We start from the raw sequence: 24302 nt of genomic DNA, 5'->3' as shown, positions 1-24302 counted from the left end.
GTTAGTTTTAGATTATAAAATCTACCCATTTCAAAACTCCATTGCTTCACCTGCACCTATCTTCTCAGAATCTCATATTGATAAAAGCAATGTAGAAAATTATTGTTGTTAGTGTTAGACTATAAAATATACCCATTTCAAAACTCCATTGCTTCACTTGCACCTATCTTCTCAGGCTTTCATATTGATAAAAACAATGTAGAAAATTTCAGTTGAGTTAGTTTCAAACCATAAAATCTACCCCAACTTCATCTAATGGGCTTGTAATATAGCCTTCTTTCCCACATTTTCTTGATTATATAATAATGTCAAAGTAAAACGAGAGTTAGAAATATTTTTCAACAATAGTCACTTGCATTAGCTGATTATTATCTCGCTTGGTTTTCATCCTTATGGCTTAATATTGACGAACCATTTTCTGCAAGATTAGGAAAGCCTTGTGAATTCTTTAGCTTCAAAGTAATTCTTTCAGATCACTTGCCTATCTATCTGGAGTCTAGACCTCTCAAACGAAGAGGCCTAAAAACATACCATTTTCATTTGAACAGCTGCAGTTTGGCAACCCAGACATAGAAAATAAAATCCAGTATTAGTGAAATGAAGACACTCACATTACATGAACAAAAATGTGAAGTTTCAAAGTAATTCTTTTAGATCACTTGCCTATCTATCTGGAATCTAGACCTCTCAAACGAAGAGGCCTAAAAACATACCATTTTCATTTGAACAACTGCAGTTTGGCAACCCAGACATAGAAAATAAAATCCAGTATTAGTGAAATGAAGACACTCACATTACATGAACAAAAATGTGAATCCTTTCTAAGAAGCTTCAAAATGTAAAGAAAAAAGCGGAACAGCTAGGTCTTTGTAAACATATTCAAAAGAAACATGAACTGGAGATAGAGATGGTTAGTGTTGTAAAAGAAAAGGAATTGATATTGTGGCTTGAAAACGACAGATGCTTCCTTTATACTTTTTAAGTGCCAAGCATAAACCACCTTCCAATCTAAGGAAGGATAACAGTAAGTACAAGGAAGACCACAGATGCTTCCTTTATACTTCAATTGTCAAGCATTAACCAACATTCATAAGGTAGGTGATTCCATAGACTCTATCTGACCATGTGACCAACCAGCCCAACTTAACAGCCATGACAGCATCAGCAGATCAGTGGCCCCTTGCGGGGCCACACCAACCCAGCTTAACAGCCATGACAGCATCAGCTGATCAATGGCCCCTTGTGGGGCCACACCAGCCCACCTTTGGGCAAACCACTATGTAAGAAAATGAAAACTTGGTGGAAACTGTAGCAGCAAGCCACTTTCACCTACCCATCTTGTCTCTCATGGCTAGTCTTCAAATGAATAGAGGAAAGATTACCGAGTCATGAACTTTTAAATGAGGGCATATTATCAAAAACCTTGAATGAGACTCATGAGAATCTATAAAAGAAAAGAAGAAGTCAGACATGCCTAACTTAGTGGTTGATACAGTGCTTAACCACATTAATCACCCTCGTTCAAATACTGGAAGGCATAAAGCCCTGCATTAGTAAAAAGTTCAGGAATGCGATTCTAGCTGCATATGTCAGGAATAGTAAATTAGAGGACGGCCAAAAGTTGTTCGACAAAATTCCTGAACAAAATGTAGTTTCATGGAATACAATTATAGCAAGATATGCTCAGATTGGACGCATGGAGGATGCACACCAATTATTTGAGAAAATGCCCAAACGAGATGTTGTGTCATGGACTTCGGTTATTACCGGATATGCCAAGAATGGATGCTTTCAAGAGTCATTGGATCTCTTTTCCTGTATGCATGAGGGGTGTGTTTACCGGAACTAATTTACATTCACCGGTGTTTTGAGTGCATGTGCCAGCCTTGAAGTCTTGCTACCAGGCAAGCAGGTCCATGCTGACAGTAGTAAAATGGGTTTTCAATTTGATATTTCTGTGGGTAATGCAGCAATTAACATGTATGCCAAATGTGGAAGCATAGATAATGCACGGCAACTGTTTGATACAATGCCTGAACGAGATGTAGTTTCGTGGACTTCAGTGATCGCAGGATATGCCCGGAATGATCATGGCAAAGATGCATTGGAATTCTTTGCCCGAATGCTTAGTACTGGTACAATGCCTAACCAGTCCAACCTAACTTGTGTCCTGGGCATATGCATGAGCCTAGCAGCCCTTGAAGATGGCAAGCAAATCCATGCTCACACTGTCAAAACTGGTTTTGTGTCAAATGTAAATGTGGGCAATGTCCTTGTTAGTACGTATGCGAAATGTGGGGAAATTGATGATGCGCACCTGTTCTTTGAGAGGATGTGTGAAAGTAATGTGCTATCATGGAATTCTATGATTGTGGGATATGCAGAGAATGGAAGAACAGATGAGGCACGACAGCTCTTTGATGAAATGCCTGAAAGATATGTGGAATCTCGGAATGTGATGATTGTGGGATATGCTCGGAATAAAAAAACATTTGATGCCCGGGTACTATTTGAGAAAATTCCCGAGGCAAATGTCATATCATGGACTGTTGTCCTTACAGGATATGTTCAGAATGGACAAGATGAGGAAGCCCTGCAGCTTTTTTCTCGAATGGGACAATCTTGTGTGAAACCTAATAACTCCACCTGGGCAGTTGTTTTAAGTTCATGTGCTGGCCTAGCAACCCTAGAACAGGGCAAACAGGTTCATGCTCAAATAATCAAAGTGGGATTCGAGTCAGATGTTTTTGTGAGAAGTGCCATAGTTGATATGTATGCTAAATGTGGGAACCTAGATTATGCACGGCTATCATTTGATAAAATTTACAAACCTGACACGGTCTTATGGACCACAATTATATCAGCATATGCTCAGCATGGACATGGCAGGGAGGCATTACTACTCTTTGAAGAAATGCAACAAGCAGGCTTGACTCCAAATCACGTTACATTTCTTGGTGTTCTCGCTGCATGTAGTCATACAGGCCTAGTGGACAAAGGCTGGCACTATTTCTTATCCATGAGTCAACATCATGGTATTAGACCAAGAGTGGAGCACTATGTCTGCATGGTAGATATTCTTGGTCGTTCAGGGCACTTGGATGAAGCAGAGGACCTTATCAACTCCATCCCTTATGAGCCTGATGCTATTCTGTGGAAGGCCTTGCTTGGTGCTTGCAGAGTCCATGGAAACCTTGATATAGGCAGACATGCAGCAGAACACCTTTTTGATTTGGAACCTCAAAATGCAGCTGCCTATGTCTTGCTGTCAAATATTTATGCTGCTGCAGGCAAGTGGGATGATGTTGCAAAGGTGAGAAGAATGATGAAAGATAGGGAGATAAAGAAGAATCCTAGATGTAGTTGGATTGAAATGAAGAATGTGGCGCACAAATTTATTGTAGGAGATAGATCACACCCACAGTCAGAAAGAATTTATGCAATGCTGGATCACTTGTCTAAGCGGATGAAGGAGGCAGGATATATGCCTGACACAAAATCTGTACTGCTTGATGTGGAGGAGCAGCGCAAGTAACAGAGTTTCGTTGTCACCACAGTGAGAAGCTGGACGTTGCCTTAGGGCTTGACAATACAGTTCCATGGTTGCTTACTTGTATAGTCACAAACCTTTGAATTTGTTGTGATTGCCACAACAAATTCATCGGGGGTGAAATTGTTACTCTCGATGCATACTGATTCCATTATCTCAATTGTGGAATTTGATTTTTGGGGGATTATGATTTATCTATGATAATAATTTAAACTCCCCTCATTCATTAATTCTTCATTTATGATGTAATATTGGAGAAATGACAACAGGTTCAAAACTGCAAAATATTATCTGATATATAAACGGTGCCATCAACAACACAGACCTGTTTATTTTTAAATCAAGGTACAGGATTTATGTGAGAACACTTCTCAAATGGCATGTCACCTTTAGGACAACTTTTCATGCCATTCTTAGTATAAACATATTAGAAGAGCTTGATTTCTATCACATTAACAGGAAACAATGAAACAGCTGAATATCTTTGATGCCTAGGTATGTCTGCTACTTCTGACAGAAGCTCTTGTATTATTGGGTTCTTCTCTCATAGATTTTTGGATCTCTGTTAAACACCATTGTTTTTCTGCCCATGCATCTTAAGCCTATCTAATAATTTCTATTAACAGAAGAAAGCTTGTGGCTAAACATTTTTGAAAGTGATGAACTTGAACTTTTAAGTTTTTCTGATTTGAGTTTTGGCACATACCAGGAGAAAGTCACAGAACGCAGCATCATATTTTCTGATCTTGTGTCGAGTACTCTATGAACGGAGCTTTCCCAAAGGTAAGAGACAGACATTTTAAAGCAAGTAGGCTGACAAAACAAATATAATGTCCAACTGAATAGATATAAATGGAATTTGAATTTATGCATCACATTAGGGTAAAGTAAACTAAATTTAAAAATGGTACACTTACAATTTTTTTTTTTTGATGTTACAGGGAAGACAAACCTCGCTAGGATGCATCCATCAATAAGCAGCTATATTGTAGGTTGATAAGAGTTCAAAACTTCAAACTTTCAAAACAAGCTAAATTCAAACTTTTGATCAATATTTCTGTAGGAACACGGTTGACGAACATTGTTAAGATTCACAATCCCTCATTGCTGATTGCTTTTTCTTATCCTTCTGCAGGTTATTGCTTTTTCTTATCCCTCATTGCTTATTGGAATTTATGGTCCATCGTTTGTATAATCCAGAGGAAACAAATGTGAATAGGATAGGGATGCTTTCAAGAGTCATTGGATCTCTTTTCCTGTATGCATGAGGGGTGTGTTTACCGGAACTAATTTACATTCACCGGTGTTTTGAGTGCATGTGCCAGCCTTGAAGTCTTGCTACCAGGCAAGCAGGTCCATGCTGACAGTATTAAAATGGGTTTTCAATTTGATAGTTCTGTGGGTAATGCAGCAATTAACATGTATGCCAAATGTGGAAGCATAGATAATGCATGGCAACTGTTTGATACAATGCTTGAACGAGATGTAGTTTCGTGGACTTCAGTGATCGCAGGATATGCCCGGAATGAGCATGGCAAAGATGCATTGGAATTCTTTGCCCGAATGCTTAGTACTGGTACAATGCCTAACCAGTCCAACCTAACTTGTGTCTTGGGCATATGCACGAGCCTAGCAGCCCTTGAAGATGGCAAGCAAATCCATGCTCACACTGTCAAAACTGGTTTGTGTCAAATGTAAACGTGGGCAATGTCCTTGTTAGTATGTATGCGAAATGTGGGGAAATTGATGATGCGCGCCTGTTCTTTGAGAGGATGTGTGAAAGTAATGTGCTGTCATGGAATTCTATGATTGTGGGATACGAAGAGAATGGAAGAACAGATGAGGCACGACAGCTCTTTGATGAAATGCCTGAAAGATATGTGGAATCTTGGAATGTGATGATTGTGGGATATGCTCGGAATAAAAAAAACATTTGATGCCCGGGTACTATTTGAGAAAATGCCCGAGGCAAATGTCATATCATGGACTGTTGTCCTTACAGGATATGTTCAGAATGGACAAGATGAGGAAGCCCTGCAGCTTTTTTCTCGAATGGGACAATCTTGTGTGAAACCTAATAACTCCACCTGGGCAGTTGTTTTAAGTTCATGTGCTGGCCTAGCAACCCTGGAACAGGGCAAACAGGTTCATGCTCAAATAATCAAAGTGGGATTCGAGTCAGATGTTTTTGTGAGAAGTGCCATAGTTGATATGTATGCTAAATGTGGGAACCTAGATTATGCACGGCTATCATTTGATAAAATTTACAAACCTGACACGGTCTTATGGACCACAATTATATCAGCATATGCTCAGCATGGACATGGCAGGGAGGCATTACTACTCTTTGAAGAAATGCAACAAGCAGGCTTGACTCCAAATCACGTTACATTTCTTGGTGTTCTGGCTGCATGTAGTCATACAGGCCTAGTGGACAAAGGCTGGCACTATTTCTTATCCATGAGTCAGCATCATGGTATTAGACCAAGAGTGGAGCACTATGTTTGCATGGTAGATATTCTTGGTCGTTCAGGGCACTTGGATGAAGCAAAGGACCTTATCAACTCCATCCCTTATGAGCCTGATGCTATTCTGTGGAAGGCCTTGCTTGGTGCTTGCAGAGTCCATGGAAACCTTGATATAGGCAGACGTGCAGCAAAACACCTTTTTGATTTGGAACCTCAAAATGCAACTGCCTATGTCTTGCTGTCAAATATTTATGCTGCTGCAGGCAAGTGGGATGATGTTGCAAAGGTGAGAAGAATGATGAAAGATAGGGAGATAAAGAAGAATCCTGGATGTAGTTGGATTGAAATGAAGAATGTGGCGCACAAATTTATTGTAGGAGATAGATCACACCCACAGTCAGAAAGAATTTATGCAATGCTGGATCACTTGTCTAAGCGGATGAAGGAGGCAGGATATATGCCTGACACAAAATCTGTACTGCTTGATGTGGAGGAGCAGCGCAAGTAACAGAGTTTCGTTGTCACCACAGTGAGAAGCTGGACGTTGCCTTAGGGCTTGACAATACAGTTCCATGGTTGCTTACTTGTATAGTCACAAACCTTTGAATTTGTTGTGATTGCCACAACAAATTCATCGGGGGTGAAATTGTTGCTCTCGATGCATACTGATTCCATTATCTCAATTGTGGAATTTGATTTTCGGGGGATTATGATTTATCTATGATAATAATTTAAACTCCCCTCATTCATTAATTCTTCATTTATGATGTAATATTGGAGAAATGACAACAGGTTCAAAACTGCAAAATATTATCTGATATATAAACGGTGCCATCAACAACACAGAACTGTTTATTTTTAAATCAAGGTACAGGATTTATGTGAGAACACTTCTCAAATGGCATGTCACCTTTAGGACAACTTTTCATGCCATTCTTAGTATAAACATATTAGAAGAGCTTGATTTCTATCACATTAACAGGAAACAATGAAACAGCTGAATATCTTTGATGCCTAGGTATGTCTGCTACTTCTGACAGAAGCTCTTGTATTATTGGGTTCTTCTCTCATAGATTTTTGGATCTCTGTTAAACACCATTGTTTTTCTGCTCATGCATCTTAAGCCTATCTAATAATTTCTATTAACAGAGGAAAGCTTGTGGCTAAACATTTTTGAAAGTGATGAACTTGAACTTTTAAGTTTTTCTGATTTGAGTTTTGGCACATACCAGGAGAAAGTCACAGAACGCAGCATCATATTTTCTGATCTTGTGTCGAGTACTCTATGAACGGAGCTTTCCCAAAGGTAAGAGACAGACATTTTAAAGCAAGTAGGCTGACAAAACAAATATAATGTCCAACTGAATAGATATAAATGGAATTTGAATTTATGCATCACATTAGGGTAAAGTAAACTAAATTTAAAAATGGTACACTTACAATTTTTTTTTTTTGATGTTACAGGGAAGACAAACCTCGCCAGGATGCATCCATCAATATGCAGCTATATTGTAGGTTGATAAGAGTTCAAAACTTCAAACTTTCAAAACAAGCTAAATTCAAACTTTTGATCAATCTTTCTGTAGGAACACGGTTGACGAACATTGTTAAGATTCACAATCCCTCATTGCTGATTGCTTTTTCTTATCCTTCTGCAGGTTATTGCTTTTTCTTATCCCTCATTGCTTATTGGAATTTATGGTCCATCGTTTGTATAATCCAGAGGAAACAAATGTGAATAGGATAGGGATGCTTTCAAGAGTCATTGGATCTCTTTTCCTGTATGCATGAGGGGTGTGTTTACCGGAACTAATTTACATTCACCGGTGTTTTGAGTGCATGTGCCAGTGTTGAAGTCTTGCTACCAGGCAAGCAGGTCCATGCTGACAGTATTAAAATGGGTTTTCAATTTGATATTTTTGTGGGTAATGCAGCAATTAACATGTATGCCTTCAAGAGTCATTGGATCTCTTTTCCTGTATGCATGAGGGGTGTGTTTACTGGAACTAATTTACATTCACCGGTGTTTTGAGTGCATGTGCCAGCCTTGAAGTCTTGCTACTAGGCAAGCAGGTCCATGCTGACAGTATTAAAATGGGTTTTCAATTTGATAGTTCTGTGGGTAATGCAGCAATTAACATGTATGCCAAATGTGGAAGCATAGATAATGCACGGCAACTGTTTGATACAATGCCTAAACGAGATGTAGTTTCGTGGACTTCAGTGATCGCAGGATATGCCCGGAATGAGCATGGCAAAGATGCATTGGAATTCTTTGCCCGAATGCTTAGTACTGGTACAATGCCTAACCAGTCCAACCTAACTTGTGTCCTGGGCATATGCACGAGCCTAGCAGCCCTTGAAGATGGCAAGCAAATCCATGCTCACACTGTCAAAACTGGTTTTGTGTCAAATGTAAACGTGGGCAATGTCCTTGTTAGTATGTATGCGAAATGTGGGGAAATTGATGATGCGCGCCTGTTCTTTGAGAGGATGTGTGAAAGTAATGTGCTGTCATGGAATTCTATGATTGTGGGATATGCAGAGAATGGAAGAACAGATGAGGCACGGCAGCGGACAGTTATTGCAGGATCGAACGAACAGTCGCAGTTAGTGCAGGATCGAACGAACAGTCAATTCAAATCAACGGATAAGGATTACCTAATCGTCTAACACTAAAATCCAATGGCACATGTTTTGACACGAAAGCAATTTGGGGAGTTAATCTCATAGGGAAACGCCTTACGGCGTAATTATTTGAATTTTGTGTTAATAAATTATTTGAATTTTTATTTTATTTTATATATAGATAAAATAATGGAAAAATATATATATTTATTTAAATTTTATTTTTTAGATAATATGTAGATATATTATTATTAATATTACATGATGTATATTTATTTTTATTTTAAATATTTAAAACAAAAATATATTAATAATAAAAAAAATATTTTAATAAGTTAATTATAAAATAATATTTTATATTTATGTTAAGTAATATAAGTAAATTAAATTAAAAAATTTATTTTCATTTTCTATTGAAAAAAAAAATTAATTAAATTAAACTAAAAAATTTCTTTTCATTTTCTATTGAAAAAAAAAATAATGTGGAATTTAAATAAAAAATTTCAGGATATACGTTCAAAGAAAAGATTTCCAGCATTTTTTCTGGCACAAAAATGGATCTACAACCCACTATATAGGATACATATGTATATAACAGATGAAAAGTCAACTATATAAATATTATATAAAATAAATGAAAATAAAAATAAAAATAGAATTAAAATATTTTAGTTGTGCGTTGCTCAAAGATGGCATCCATAAATCTTAATTCTACATCTACCAAGAGCTTAGAGGAATCAAATTTCTTGAGGTGCAAACATTTCCTCAAATTTTGTACTGGAACAAAAGTTTTCATGTTAAAAGATTTGATCCCTCTTCACCTTGGTAAATCCACAGTTAAAATAAATCTATATTAATTTTTAGGTTTTAAAAAATTAGTTTGTTTATTTATTTTAATATTTTAAAAGATATATATTTTCTTAATTATAATTTAAAATATAATTAAAATTTAGTATTTAGATTTATGTGGTTTAAAAATTTAAACTTATTAATTATTATAAGATTTTGAAAATAAGTAATTAAATGAAATTACTTAAGAATATTATATTTAATTATTTATAATTTAAAAAAAAATTAAAATATCGAATTACAATATAATAAAAAAAATTATATAATTTATTAATAATTTATTTAAAATTTATTAAACTCTCTTTAAGTAAATAATATAGTTAAATATAAAAAATCTTAAAATTATATTAATAAACATCTTATTACATTAATAAATTTAAATATTATAAATATTTATTTATTTCAAAAAATAATATATATATATATATATATGATAGGTTTTACCACCTTCGGAAAAAAAAATATATATTTTGCCCGCTAATCTTTTATTTGGTAAGTATGCACGTTATGTTGTTGATGTGGTTGTCGATATGTAATTGAGAACTATGAGAGGAGCCCAATTACGTGAATACCATAGCGGTGGATATGGTATTCACATGCCTAATATCCAATGGAGTTTTCCTACTATAATTTGTCAACCATTTTTCTTTATCCAATCTCCGCTCAACGTTTTATACCATTACTCAACTATCTCTCGTAGCCAATAGTGATGATTGCAATTTCGCAGGACGGATAATATAAATTTCTAAACCAGTCGAATAGTGATTCTTTTTTAAACATTTTAGTAATCGTGAGAGTTAGTTCAATTACTCGAAATCCCATTATTAAAATACAGCTCTAATAAATAAATCTACATAAATATTTCCTAAAAACAAAAAACATTCTTATTTTAATTATTATATTTTAAATATATATTAATTCTTTATTTATAGGATTCTTATTTTGATTATTATATTATAATTATAACTAAAGACATTGCCAGCAAAATTCACGCAATCAATTCTTTCTTTAAAAGGATGTATTGATATGCATTTTTAATTTATTAATAATAATGCTGGGTTTGCGATATGTTGAGACCTCTACAAGTTTATTGGAGGAATAAAATAATCAAATTAAATATTAACCAAAGTCAATTTTAATTTTAATCAGAGGTGTATTCTAAACTGTAGAATTATATATATTAATTATTTTAAAAAATAAGATTATCTCATATATATGGATAATTTTAATTAAAAGCATCCTACAATATCAATAATTTTAAAGGTTTGTTGTTGACATTATAATTCAGCATGGAGATGTGGTAAACGTATTTCAAATTTACTTTTAGTCATAAATAAAATATTTAGAAGTAACATAATTTTATATTAAATTTAGAGAAAAATAAAACAATTAAAAATAAAAATAAAAAGTCTTATATTTTTACTTTTGAGAATGAAGAAGATGTATAATTTTTTTTATTTTTAAAATTATTTTAACACGGGGCTTAATAAATCATTTGAATATCTATGTTAACTAATTTATTTCAATATCAACTTCATATAAAATTGTATAGAAGAAAAAGTTAAAATAAATGTTTCAATGTTCATGTTCAATAAAATCTCTCTCTCTCTCTCTCTCTCTCTCTCTCTCTCTCTCTCTCTCTATATATATATATATATATATATATATATATATATATTCCCAAAGCATCCATGGACACTTTTTCAAAAACAACAATGAATGTTTTTTTTAAACGCATTGATGGATATTCTAGCTACCCATCTCATGGAAAGGACTTAATCTAAGCATTGATTCTTCAATTATTTGCATACCTCTTGCCCTTACCAACACGGAACTACCACATGTGTCCTATCCACGTCATCCTCCGCATAGTACATGTCTGAGTTCATGGATTCTACCACATGGGTCCTATCCACATCATCCTCTACATAGTACATGTCTAAGTTTCCACATCAGTGATGTCATCGTGACACTTCAACTGTTATATCATCCAACATCATCTTTAGTACACCCCATCTACTTACATCAACCCTACCACATCAACATTTGTACAAACATTTATCTAGATAAATGTTTATTAAGACAATCTTCCACGTCTTCCTCCATCGCACCAAGTCTCTCTTGCCCTTGTCACACCCTTCTTTTGTTTTTCATTTGTGTCATAGCAAGCCTTAACAAATCTTGTCACTAATACACAATTTCCTCTTTCATCAATACAAATTTTCCTCTTTTTGTGATGAACTTATTCCATTGCACCAATTCATGTCATCCTTTCTGGTGATGGACATTTCTTTGGGAATGTTGTGTCAACCAACAAGATTCTTCCTCAATGACACTCAAATTTTCTTAAGTATGCTAAGACCTTAAAACTTAGTTCATTACACCCAAGGTTGACTTATGCCCATTTTTCGATGCAACAAAATGATTTAATTACTTTAAAGAGTGGCACGACTCTCTCTCTCTCTCTCGACTCACCATTCACCTTTTTTATTGTAATGTTATGAAGAACACCAATAACGCATCACTCAACAACTTCATTTAGCATGATCCTCACACTCAACCATTCACTCAATTGAGACATTAATAATTTTAAATATAGGTGCTCAACCTTCAAAATTTCATGAGTTTGTCTCCGTCTCAATGAGTATAATGGGATAACCTTTGCAAATATCTCAAACAACCATAAAAAAAATTAACGAGGATTAACCCAAAGTTATCCTTATCAACATTACTTGGTCAATTAAGTTGTCTACAATGGATTTAATCACAAAAATCAAGCTTGAAACTTAGATTAAAGGGTTTATAGTCCAATACTACCATTTAAGGCCATACATTCAACATGGTTGTATGCTTCAAAAGTGAATATAATTAATTTTAGTTTTATATGTTATGTGAAGACTAAGATGCCTTATTCAATTATATAAACTTTAAGGATATTTCCTTAGTCCTTTGGCCTTCCTAGAAAGAAAGGTATAATTGTAGCAGCTTGCATGCATACCAATTGATAGCCACCCAATCCTAAGACTTGGCACTTCTTGTGACTCAGACACATATATCATTAGTGTCTTAAGTGGACCTTGAGTCCTCCATAATCATTACCATTTCATTTTATCATCAATTCCACAAGACCAACACATTCGATTCAAACATACATGAGAGACTCCTCATCAAATAAAACATTAATTGAGCACATCAAGATCCTCATAAATATTAGCATAACACAAAAATATCACTAAATCCAATTGAAAATATACATATACTGTAATTTGATAGATAACATAGAGTCAAGTATGAACATTTATCTAAAAATTATAGATTCCTACGACTAAAAGTGTGTGAACTATTTTTTACCCAACCATAAGCTTAATTGCACATAGTTATTTGTATAGATTTCCACCCACTATCCAAATTATGATACCATCAGGGGAATTCTTAATCTCTCAGCATTTGATAATTATGAAGTGAACCCTCCCTCCCAACAAATGAAATAGTTGAGACTCCCCTTTCCCACGTAGCATAGGGCGTCCATGAATCTAGGTACTTCCCTAGTTGGCTTAAACAACACCAAGAAATCATTTCACTATTATACAATCCCTCAATTATCTCCCTACTAGTGCCACTTGTGCTAACCCAACAATGCAAGATTTCTCTCTTCGTCATATAGGACTCTGACATCTCTACATAAATTAGGAAAACAACTCAAACTATGTTATCCCATAACATATAGATAAGAAATATACTTGGGAATGGCTACCTTTGTACATGAAAATGACCTTCCAAGGCACTTGTCCCCTTCTGCACCCTCTACTCACTACCCAAATCTAACTAACTAATAAACTTATTCTCAACTCCACCTTACAAACACATTAGTTTAAGGTTCAATTATCCAAAATTGAAGTGGGTACTCTACACATACCTCTCATTGACTATTGGTAGTTATCCCATCCACCTCGCTATGTATAAAGCATTGTGGGAAAATGACTTCCCCACTACCAGACTCTACCCCATTAATTAATTTCTGGGGAGAGGGAAGAGGAGGTAATAATTTTCAAATTCAAATAAGTAACATGGATTTGGAAAGGGTAATTAGTATTGTAGGCAAGGTAAACCCCACAATCCCCTTACTAGTTCTCACTTGTTATATCATTGTTACTGTTGGAGGTCATTCTCACAATCAACTACTTAGCATATTCATTAATGAGTGGAATACATTTACGTTGTTTTTTATGTATCAAAATGACAAAATATCCATGATGTAACATACAATGACACTTAGACATAATAATTAAATGCTCAAAATGGGGAATCAAAATGAGATATTACACTTAAGATATAATCATAAGCCTTTGTTGGCGGACAAGGGTGACCCTGGGTTCAGAGTTAACCTAACAAAACCCCTCAAACATGAGGACTTTCCAACACCTGTGAATAGGTGAGGTCACACCTAAGGTATGTTGATGGGTTTACAAGAACCTTTGAAGGTTTTACAACGGAAAAGGGGATACATAGACAACTTAAGTTCCAAGTGATCCACCTCAAACTATGGTATTCACCATATGTTGCAGATATAGCCATTTAAAAAGAGTTGCATTGAAAAATATTTAGAACACATCAGCTATGTATAAAAACATTACATAATTAGTGAAGCAACCATTCATCATGAGTTGATGAATGAGTTTAGTATACAAGCACAAAAATAACTCTCACACGAAACATAAGAATGACAATTTCATTCATATACTAATATCATTATTAGCATTATACCCCAACCACAAAATATCAACACAAAACATTCACCAAAATCTCCACAATGAATTTGTGTTTCATTCATTTATCTATTTTTTATACATGGTAGAATAGAACCCTGACAAACTGGCACAGAATCTTTGAACACTCCATACCAACAGCAAAAATCAATAATACAAATTACAATGAAACATCATAAATCTAAATCGGAAAAATTAGACCATCGCAGCTAATTTTATGTTATCCAACCAAAATCCAATGCAACAAATTTTTTTTCCCAAAAAAATGTTTTATCATCTAATAGTTAACCAATTGAACCACTATCTACTTTTATTCCATCGTTCCAATTTTAATGCATATAAAGTCCAACACATATTTCTTGGTACGTGGCAAGCCTCCCACCGAAATATGTAACATTTACATGCTTAATTTTAAAAACACGGACCATAATTTTTGGAATAGGAAGCCATCAATACAGAGACATAAGATATTTTATCCACTATCGAAATAAGGATGAATTATTTTGTTTCATTAATTTGAAACACGCGTAACAAAATACATTAGTCTTACAAAATACTAAGCACTACTCATATTCATGTCTAATTGGCCTTACCTACCAATGATCTATGTGAGGGCTAAAATCGTTTGATTTGCTGCTACAATTTTCATTATAGTTCATTTTAGCGCTGCTAAAATTTTCATTATAGTTCATTTTAGCATCCTTTTATTAATGGTAAAGATCATTATCGCCTCAAATATACACATCTATTCTCAATTTATTTCACATTTAAATTATTTATTAGTTTTTTAAGCTTAGATTTTATATTTAATTAAAATTATATTTACATCACATAACAAGTATTACAGTTTTCCTTGATTTGTTAATCTAGAAATCAAATCAAAGGAAAAATTTGGGGCTTGAGTAAGAGTTTATTAAAACTATCAAAATATATATGATATGTTTGATGACATAAGACCAAAACCTGAACTGTAATGCCTCATATACAAGTTTGAAACTTAACAAAAAACATATTTTTGCACATTGAAGCAACATAAATAACTAAGAAACTTTAAGAATTAAAACTATGTAAATGAATAGACCTGGATGATCAGTTCCCCTGCGTCGGAGGAGTGGGATTAGCTAGAGGAGGAGGCGCCCAATCATGCAGGAGGACTCTTTCAATGCATTGAAGGTGTTCATCTATGATTTCATATAGTACATGTTGCTCTTCCATCCTAACAAGGAGCTCATCATAGTTGGCATTATGATCGAATAGGACTTTCGCCAAAAATGTTTTAGAACTCCAATACAACTCCACAGTGAGGAGGTACTAGTTCTGCCTCCCTCTCATAGAGCCCAAATCAAGTATTCAACAAGTGATCGACTTAAGCACTTAACAATCAGAAATATATTCCTTTTCATTATAACACATTCCCTTCTAAGTCCCATGGAAAGACATGTTAGAAGGAGGTGGTCACTATGTTGACCCAAGATCCAAGGTAGCATTATTGAAATGGGGTCTAAAATTTCAATCTTTTTCAACCTATTCAAAACTTTTAATAGACATTATTGATGCGTTCGTCTCATTGAGATGATTCTAATGATGTAAATTTTGTACCAATCCAACCTTCAGATCGAGAGATATGACCACTTGGAACTTAAATGAATCAAATGACGCCACGTGGCAACCATATGGCTACCTAACCAACCTCTCAGCATCACTTGCAAATGGTGTATCAACTTCTGACAGATTCATAGCATGGGCCCTTACCTTAAGAGTGCATATATATATATATAGCCACTTGGAAATGGTGTATCAGCTTTTGACCGATTCATGGCATGGGTCCTCACCTTAAAATTGAGTATATATATATATATATATATATATATATATATATATATATATATATATATATATATATATATATATATATATATATAGATATATATATACTCGTCGTCTCACTCGCACCAGCCACATATAATTATATGTACATTTATATGTTTAATTGACGGGTCATCCGTCGACGACAAAGATTCCAGTTTGACCAGGTAACCTTGTGCTGTAATAACCCCCCCCACCTACCCCAGTGGGATGGCTGCTACTTGTTAATCCAATTCCGCTTATATTGTTAGAAGAATGGGATCAATACTTTTTTTTTGTCTTTTCCTCCTTAATTCCATTTCCCTTGATGAGGATGTGAATTGACAGAATCTAGGGTTATGGCTTCTCTTGTTTCACCTGAGCACTAGGACTCATACCTCCATAACTTTGTTTTATTAACTTGTCATTGGCCTTACCCATTTCATATGGGTGACGAAACATATGATAAGCCAAGGTAATATATAATTACATAGGCATATATGTGTGTGTGTGTGTGTAATTATACATTACCTCGGCTTATCGTATGTTTTGCCACCCATAAGCAATAGGACTCGCCTCTTCGCCCCGGTGACAATAACAGTTCACCATGACACTTGCTTTGGTGGTCCTCCTCAAAGTCTTATAAAAGACTTGTAGGTTCTAGGTGGATCCCCTCACATTCACACAGTCAGGTCATCACACGTAATTCCGACAGGGTAATGTGCGTGGAGGTTATGAGGGGGCTCACCATCGAAATGGGTGGTAAAAGGAATACCACGGATCACAAAATCGACGACTCACATTCATTCCAACACCCTCCATCACCCTTTCTAAAACCATCATAGGGAGTATCGGAGAATGCGGTATCAGGTTTTCCAAACCTGCCTAGACTTTTTGTTTACGGGACCGTGACATCAAGAGTAGCCCACTCTCTCTAACTGCCGCATCGTACTGTTGCACCTTATCCCGATTATTTTCATCCACTGCCTTCCCTTATACCTTCGGGAAGGGGCCTTCCGGACATGTCATCTCGATCCTTGCCCTTCGTGTAGTTCACCTCAACCTCTCTTCTCTTTCCCTTCAAAGTTGGGACCACTAGGACACGTCATCCTGGTCACAACACCCTAGAACTTCCATAATATGCACCTTTTGAAATTCCAGGGAAGAACCCCCGTGTTTACATGGATCGATCGTCCATGCATTTACATGGCCCCTGCCTCTAATTGACCCACGTCATATAGAGTCATGACACCCTGTGATGAGTCATCCTGACGCCATTTCGTCTTATTCCTTTGAAACGAGCTTCCCTTTTTAGATGACTGGAATTTTTCCTCATGGATGAGCTGTTATATGGATTCCATATCGACCAATGGGAATGATCCCTACCTCCAATCTATTAGCGCAACAAGCTTGATGCCCAGTAATCCCTACCATTCCCTGGGGTTTCAAAAATGAGATCGTAGGATATGGCCTCAGCGATGAGTTGTAATGTGGGATCCATCTCTACCAATGGGAATGCTCCCCGCCTCTTATCTATGAGCCTAGATGGCCCGATGCTCCATTTACCCTACCCTTCCTTTTTGTTTATAATCAAATCTTTCGGGGTGTGGCCTCTATGCCATGTGATGAGTGGGCCACCACTGCACAATCCTTGCTTCTTATTGAGTTCCATGACATCTCGCTACTGGTCACCCTACTTCCTTTCTCATGCACTCTTAAGAATGCTTTGGGGTTGACTGGCCTGGTGGGGCCACCCCAACCAATAACATGACTATCAGGCTCACATGTTTGCCATCATGGCCCGAATTACGTCACATCACCTGCTCATTGCACTACCGATCAAAAGTATTTAGGATGTGGCCTCCAAGCCACGTCACCCTCATTTCTTCCAATAGTAATAAGGCATAACTTAACAGCCAATCCATGGCTTCCATGACTAGGTATTCCCACAAAATCATCACATTAGTTTATCTAATTAATACATAAGTTGGATTCCCGTCTAATTTCACCGCAACTTAGCTCCATGTCAAATGTTTCCCTTCGAGTATGGATTCATTTTAGGTTCGGTTGTAGAGGTTCTACAACCGACTGGATCCACTCCAATGTTCTGCTAAGGCCTCTATGGTTTACTAACCCTTACCGGTGCTACACCTCCTGAATTTATGCTAACATCAAACCGCTCGAGGCCACAAGATTTGCAAGGTGTTGAGAGGGATACAAGGAGATTATAACTCCTCAAAGATCCATGTGCCCAATCGCACCCTTAAACTTGTAGTGACCTAGCTAGCAACACTTAGGTGTTGGTGAAATACCTTTAGGACTACTGAAAGGGCAAGGTTGGAGAAGCCTCTATTGTAGATTCACATACTATTATAGTTAATAGACGAGACAATCATTGACATTATCACAATGCCACATAAATTGTAATATGGGGTTGTGCCTAGTGTATACACACAGACCCTCCCATACAGGTTGTCTCTAGTGTAATCATTATACTCTAATAAAATAGTTTCCATGTTATTTATTGTTAAGGTTTGAATCATGCTCTTATGGACAATTCATTTCCTTAACCTCACATAGTGCGTTAATCGTTCATGTAATGAATATAACACAGTCTATACCCATTACGTTAGCATGCACCATTTCCATCCAGAAATGAAAACACATATTCATTACATTTATATGCACCATTTCAATCCAGAAATGTAAACACATGTTTGATACGATTATATGCACCAGTTCAATCCAAAATGCAACATAGATTCATTATCATTAAAACAAACACAAGAGTACTTATCTTAATCAGTGCATAAATGCTTCAACTGAGAGTGGGACTTTATCTCTCCACCCAACAATAGACAAGCTACAACCACTATTACTTTTAGCTATCACCCCTCATCCAGACTCCAAAGCTTCAGGTAGAGTGCTTTCAAGGGAAAACTTCAACAAGTACATATCTGAACCAAAGAACCACCAGGCAACCCTTCCTTCATCCTAAAGGCAAGCCATTACTCTTTGTAATGTTTATGCCTAGCAAGTTTTGATAGGGACTTTAGTTGGCTTATTATTCTCCTCGAAGCTTAGAAATGTAGCTTCAAGTCTTTCTTTCTCTCCCTCTACTCTCCTGTTATCTATTGAATGCCCAAGTTGATGAATGAACTCAAACTCCCTTCTCTTCTCCTTTGCTCCATTACGTCATGAGATTTGATTAGGAGAATAGAATGAGAGAATACCCCTCTCCTTTTCTCGACTTTCTCTTTTCTCTCCTACGATGTGATTTCCTCCCATTTTCATTGCTTCCAGTAGAGTCAAATATTCATAACTTATGTACTCCATGCATTGTAATTTTTTGCAAGGGATCATGGGCTCGCATACTTCTCTTGCAACCCAATTTAATCCTAAAAACTAGTCCATTAAAACACACAAACCAGCCTTTAATGGCTAACATTAGTAGTTTGGGTTTTCCTGTAGTAAGGAAACCTTGAACATCCCAAGCAAGTAACCTCCTCAGCCAACCAAGGATTTATATTCAAATCAACAATTCCCTCAAGCAATCTCCTACCTCAATCAATGGAATCCATGTCCCTCTCTCAACCTTTTAATTTATAAAAGTATTTACATTACATACATGAGGATAAGAAATTTGGGTTGTTACAAATCCCTTCCCCTTAGGGGAACACCGTCTTCGGTGTTCAATGACACATATACAATGACATATTTGAAAAATAGACATGTTGTTTCATGGAGCTTTATAGGCTCAACTCTTTATAAGATTTATAGTGATTTATGCATTTTCTTCAAACATCAAACAAAATATGATAATCATCCAGTTAGAATTCAACTATCAAATAAAAGTATGATAGATTTTAAGTCATAATTCAACCCTTTTTCCAATGGTCCTTTGATTCTTTTGACGCCTTTGGAGGTGTTCAATCCAACTTGGATTGTTCTCTTTGCTAATATGTTGAGCCCTTTGCTCTCTCTGTGAACAATTTGGATCTCATTATTTATGGGCACACCCCCAATGTGTTCCTGACCCCATTCAACTATGATCATGACTAAGAAATTCAAATTTCTTATGTTGGCCTTCCCTTCTCTGATTCCTAGTCCCTTGGGAAATCTAGTTACTCCTGTTCTGTGCAGTCACTCACCTTCCAAGTTCAAGCATCCACTTCTCTACTTCTCAGACCCTTAGGCGATAGATCCCTTGGCTAGGCTTCCTCACATCGGAAGGAGTTCAAATCCAAGGAACATCCTTGCCTTCAAAACTATCATACAACCATAGCATGCTTCATGGTAATCAATGGGCACCACTGAGCGCTGGTGTCCCACAATGGATTTGTTCTCAAAATATTTCACTAGTGTATCGTTGCGTGCTTCAATTATTTTGTTGTTACAGCCATCAATCATGCACATAGCTCCAACCACCTAACCAGGGAAAATTCTATGCGTTCCTACCTCATAGCATATAAATTCCATTAGACCCATCATAATGGATTGCAATCAATTTGATTCACACCTCATCGTAGTCTTTTCATCAGGTGACTCAAAATTCTCCTTCAATTCCTATCATAGAAAACCAGGTTAGCTCATAATGCAAACCATCATAAATCAGAATGTGGTTATATTTATATTTTTAATTTAAAGGTTCAAAAATTAAGGAATTATTTACAGGTGGAGGAAGGCCAGCAAAGTGGAATGAACGGGCAAAGAATATTTTCAATGGATGGTTAAGAAAACATGGGACAACTAAGGGGGAATGTCAAAAAATATCCTACTGGCCTGCCAGCCGAGACGAAAACTAGAGGAGTGGAGGAACAAGACATTAAGGTTTAGGAAGTCACTAAGAGATGATAAAGGAGGAGGCTCAAGAAGGATCGAGGGTTGGTCAAAATATTAGACGACTGGACAACGAGACGACAGATGATCAGACTATAGTTGTTGAAGATGGGAGTGTTGTTGTGAATGTAACTTCCTTTTTGTGTCATTAGTCTTAGGTGTTATCGTTTGAGTCTGTAGTTACTCTATAGCCCATGATGTAAGGGAAAACATCTATATTAAAGTCTATATGATTTTTGTTGGAAATAATACTGAGAGGGGGGGTGAATCAGTATTATCAGATTAATAAAACCTTTTCAATTTCCTACTCAGAAACATATACGCGACTTCTGTTAAGTGAACCAGCGTGTACACGCGACTGTGTCTAAAGCAACTAGCGTATATGCAGATATCTTATGATTCAGTAAATCTTATCTTCAGTAAATGCATCAGAACATTATTAAGCAATTTAGGAGTAAACAGGTGCAGTATAACAGAACAGAATCATCACACAAGAGCCACACACATGAACACCATGATATAAGGTGGAAACCCAATGTGGGTGAAAACCACCTGCTGCAATTCGTCTCTTTCTTCCTTTAATGAGAAACTTCTTTTACAATATACTGGTGCAGTCCTTTACCAGTATGCAGGCTACAACCTGCAGAGGGCTACAACCCTCTCTTTCGTTTTCCAACTACTTTTGGAAGGGAGCTACAACCCCCTCAGCTCTTGTACTAGCTGATCCATTTACTAGTACGTAGGTGCTGACCCTACAACCTTCAGGGACCACGTTTCATCAATTTTCAGACTGGATCCAAGAGTACAAAGCAAACATTACCGCAATACAATCATCAACTTATACTTGCATCATAATTCATTAAACAACCCAATACCGAATCACTGAAACCCTGTCATCAAGAACACAGAACCCAAACCAGAATCTAGAACTCTGCAACAATCACCAGAATCAGCAACAACCTGAAATATCAACCCTTATCATGCATACGCTACTTCACTGTACCAAAACCGCGTGTATACGCGCTTTCTCCAAAGGCAACCCGCGTGCAGATCTAGAAATGATTACTTCTGCCTTTGCTGTCAGATCCGACCCTTACCAAGCGTCCCGAACAGATAACCAACAATACCAGATCCTCTCACTGCGTCAGCCACACACAATCCATACACCTTTGCCTAGTGATCTTCTCCTTATATAGCTTTAGGCCTTGTTCAATACCAAGAGCCAAAACCATAGAAACACAATACCATCAACTTCAATACTAGGGATCGACACGCCCGTCGAGACACAATGGTCTGAAACCATAGGCACAACTTCCAAGGACTAACCGCCATGGACCAAAGGTACGTTTCCACATACACGCGCTTTTGCTGAAGCCAACATGCGTGTACACGCTGATTCTCCTTGCTGAACCTGCGTATATCTCTTTCTTGTCCTGCTGTACTGAGATCTGTCTTCTAGTTAAGTTGTCATCACCTGTACCAGTCTCTGAGCACCTGTACCAACCTTCTGAGTGAGTTGCCATCAAGGACAACACTTGAATCATAATGCCAACAATCTCCCCCTTTGGACTTGATGGCAACCACCACACCAAGTCACTCTCCCCCTTTGACATCAAGGGCAAAGGGTGGACCAAGATATTCTCTTCCTTGGTATACCTTCTGCTGACCATACTGCTGTCCATACTCCCCCTGAGTATATGCTGAAATCTCCAAATGTGCTCCCCCTTTGTGTATGCCAAAGTGTACCAATCTATCCATCCTGCTCTTGCTGAATTGTGCTGTTCATGCTCCCCTTGACTGTAGGCAAGATCTGTAAAAGATGTTCTACAAGAAGAACAAAGACTTATACATCATAGAAGACCTTCCTATCATCAAAAGACTCAACATACATTCATCACCCAACCTAGTGGGGATATCCCAATATTGACTCATTCACCTAACCATGTGAAGATACATGATAATACATGAACATTTCATCATTCATCCCAGGCATAGTGGGGAAACCAACATAGGCCGTTACATGACCTTGACATCATAAAAGAGATACATGACATAGTGATGAAATATCTAGACCAAGACTTATGAAAGCCACCAACAGCATCATGATCTGTACCATCAGCCTGCAATACCATTCCTAAACAGTAAGATGTATCATTTAGCTTCATAGACTTTATCAACACCTTCTAACCATAATGCCAACAATGCATTATTCGAAGAATATTCTCCCCCTGAGTGTAAGCCAACCATGTCTGAACCATTTCCTGAGTCTGTTCTGCTCCCCCTGAGCCTGAGCCAACCATGACTGAACCTGGGTCTGTTCTGCTGCCCTTTCTTCATATACGCGACTTTGCAGCCTGTAACTCGCGTATATACGCGACTTGTCTTCAGTCTATCAGCGTATGCAGGATGGAATACTGAATTTCATCACTTTCAGATTCCCCTGTGTCTGTTATGTCAGCTGTCTGAGTTATTCCACACCTTTCTGTCTCTGTCTTCTTCAATTCCTGCAACTGTGATGATGTATGGTCCCCTTGTCTTGAATTTTGAAATCTGCTTCTGCATTCCCTTGCTTTATGCCCATAGTTGTTGCATGTATAGCACCTTATATTTTTCATGTTCCTTCTATCACACTCAAATGCTTTGTGTCCATATGCATTACAGGCAAAGCAATACCCTCTGAAATACCTGGGATGAGATGATCTTTCTTGAACCATTCTACTTCTGCATCTGGCTGCAACATGTCCAAGATTATGACATACATAACATTCAACTTTATTCAGCGGAGGAAATAATCGTCTATCACGTTCATAGTTAGGAGTAAAGGATCTTCCTTGAGGAATTTCTTTTCTTGGTTGTTCCTTGAGCATTTCAGATTTCTCATTAGAGTTTCTTGTCTCACCTTGTGAACTAGATTCACCTTCAACATATTCATGAAAACCAAGACCAGTCTTGATAGCAGGAGATCTTTGACTATTAAGAATATCATCCAAGACTTTAGAACTATCTTGAAATCGTAAAAGCTTATCCTTTTCTTCTAGTTTACCTTTCAAGATATTTACCTCAACTTGATGTTGTTCTTCCTTTTTCAGATACTGCTTCCTTAGGTCTTCTTCAACTTTTTTTCCTTCTTCTACTTGTCGCTTTAGTTTGATCACTTCATGTTCTTGATCTTCAAGATCTTCTTTTAGAGAGAGGATCTTTGATTCAAGTCTCTGAATAGTTGTGCTCTGATCTTTTGCTATATCCTGCAATTTCTCCCTTACCCTGGTTTCCGTTTCCAATAGTTCTTTTAATTTGGCAGCTTCTTCAGTTTCTGCATTCTTCTCTTCATGTGCCATGAGACTTTTAATATCCTCG

At 36.8% G+C, this 24302-nt stretch overlaps 2 protein-coding genes and 2 pseudogenes across 2 annotated transcripts; all 4 read left to right on the top strand.

The window, feature by feature from the left end:
- The first annotated feature begins 1152 nt into the window (after nucleotides 1-1152).
- Nucleotides 1153-3535, top strand: LOC149229553 (pentatricopeptide repeat-containing protein At2g13600-like). Its single transcript, XM_089381062.1, has 3 exons — nucleotides 1153-1280; nucleotides 1594-1817; nucleotides 1971-3535. Exons 1-3 carry the CDS (start codon nucleotides 1153-1155, stop codon nucleotides 3533-3535), a joined length of 1917 nt encoding a protein of 638 aa, XP_089237188.1.
- Nucleotides 3536-4924: 1389 nt separating this feature from the next.
- On the top strand, nucleotides 4925-5248 carry LOC149229552 (pentatricopeptide repeat-containing protein At2g33680 pseudogene; annotated as a pseudogene).
- A 261-nt stretch (nucleotides 5249-5509) lies between these two features.
- Nucleotides 5510-7736, top strand: LOC149229551 (putative pentatricopeptide repeat-containing protein At3g23330). Its single transcript, XM_089381061.1, has 4 exons — nucleotides 5510-6522; nucleotides 7251-7324; nucleotides 7483-7529; nucleotides 7677-7736. Exons 1-4 carry the CDS (start codon nucleotides 5510-5512, stop codon nucleotides 7734-7736), a joined length of 1194 nt encoding a protein of 397 aa, XP_089237187.1.
- A 376-nt stretch (nucleotides 7737-8112) lies between these two features.
- Nucleotides 8113-8691, top strand: LOC149229550 (pentatricopeptide repeat-containing protein At2g33680 pseudogene; annotated as a pseudogene).
- Nucleotides 8692-24302: the final 15611 nt, after the last annotated feature.

The sequence above is a fragment of the Pinus tabuliformis genome, chromosome J (genome assembly GCF_031772625.1).
Source record: "Pinus tabuliformis cultivar Carrire ecotype Pingquan chromosome J, CPIR1, whole genome shotgun sequence".
In the NCBI taxonomy this organism is placed as follows: Eukaryota; Viridiplantae; Streptophyta; class Pinopsida; order Pinales; family Pinaceae; genus Pinus; species Pinus tabuliformis.
Note: the sequence above shows the minus strand (reverse complement) of the source record. Positions and strands in the feature narration are given on the sequence as shown.

Coding starts and splice junctions, on each gene's coding strand:
- LOC149229553 (XM_089381062.1), top strand. CDS start 1,153: ATGACAGCATCAGCAGATCAGTGGCCCCTTGCGGGGCCACACCAACCC. Junction 1,281..1,593: donor ACCTTTGGGCAAACCACTAT/GTAAGAAAATGA, acceptor TGCATATGTCAG/GAATAGTAAATTAGAGGACG. Junction 1,818..1,970: donor GTCATTGGATCTCTTTTCCT/GTATGCATGAGG, acceptor TGGGTAATGCAG/CAATTAACATGTATGCCAAA.
- LOC149229551 (XM_089381061.1), top strand. CDS start 5,510: ATGCCCGAGGCAAATGTCATATCATGGACTGTTGTCCTTACAGGATAT. Junction 6,523..7,250: donor GATGTGGAGGAGCAGCGCAA/GTAACAGAGTTT, acceptor GGCACATACCAG/GAGAAAGTCACAGAACGCAG. Junction 7,530..7,676: donor CATCAATATGCAGCTATATT/GTAGGTTGATAA, acceptor ATCCTTCTGCAG/GTTATTGCTTTTTCTTATCC.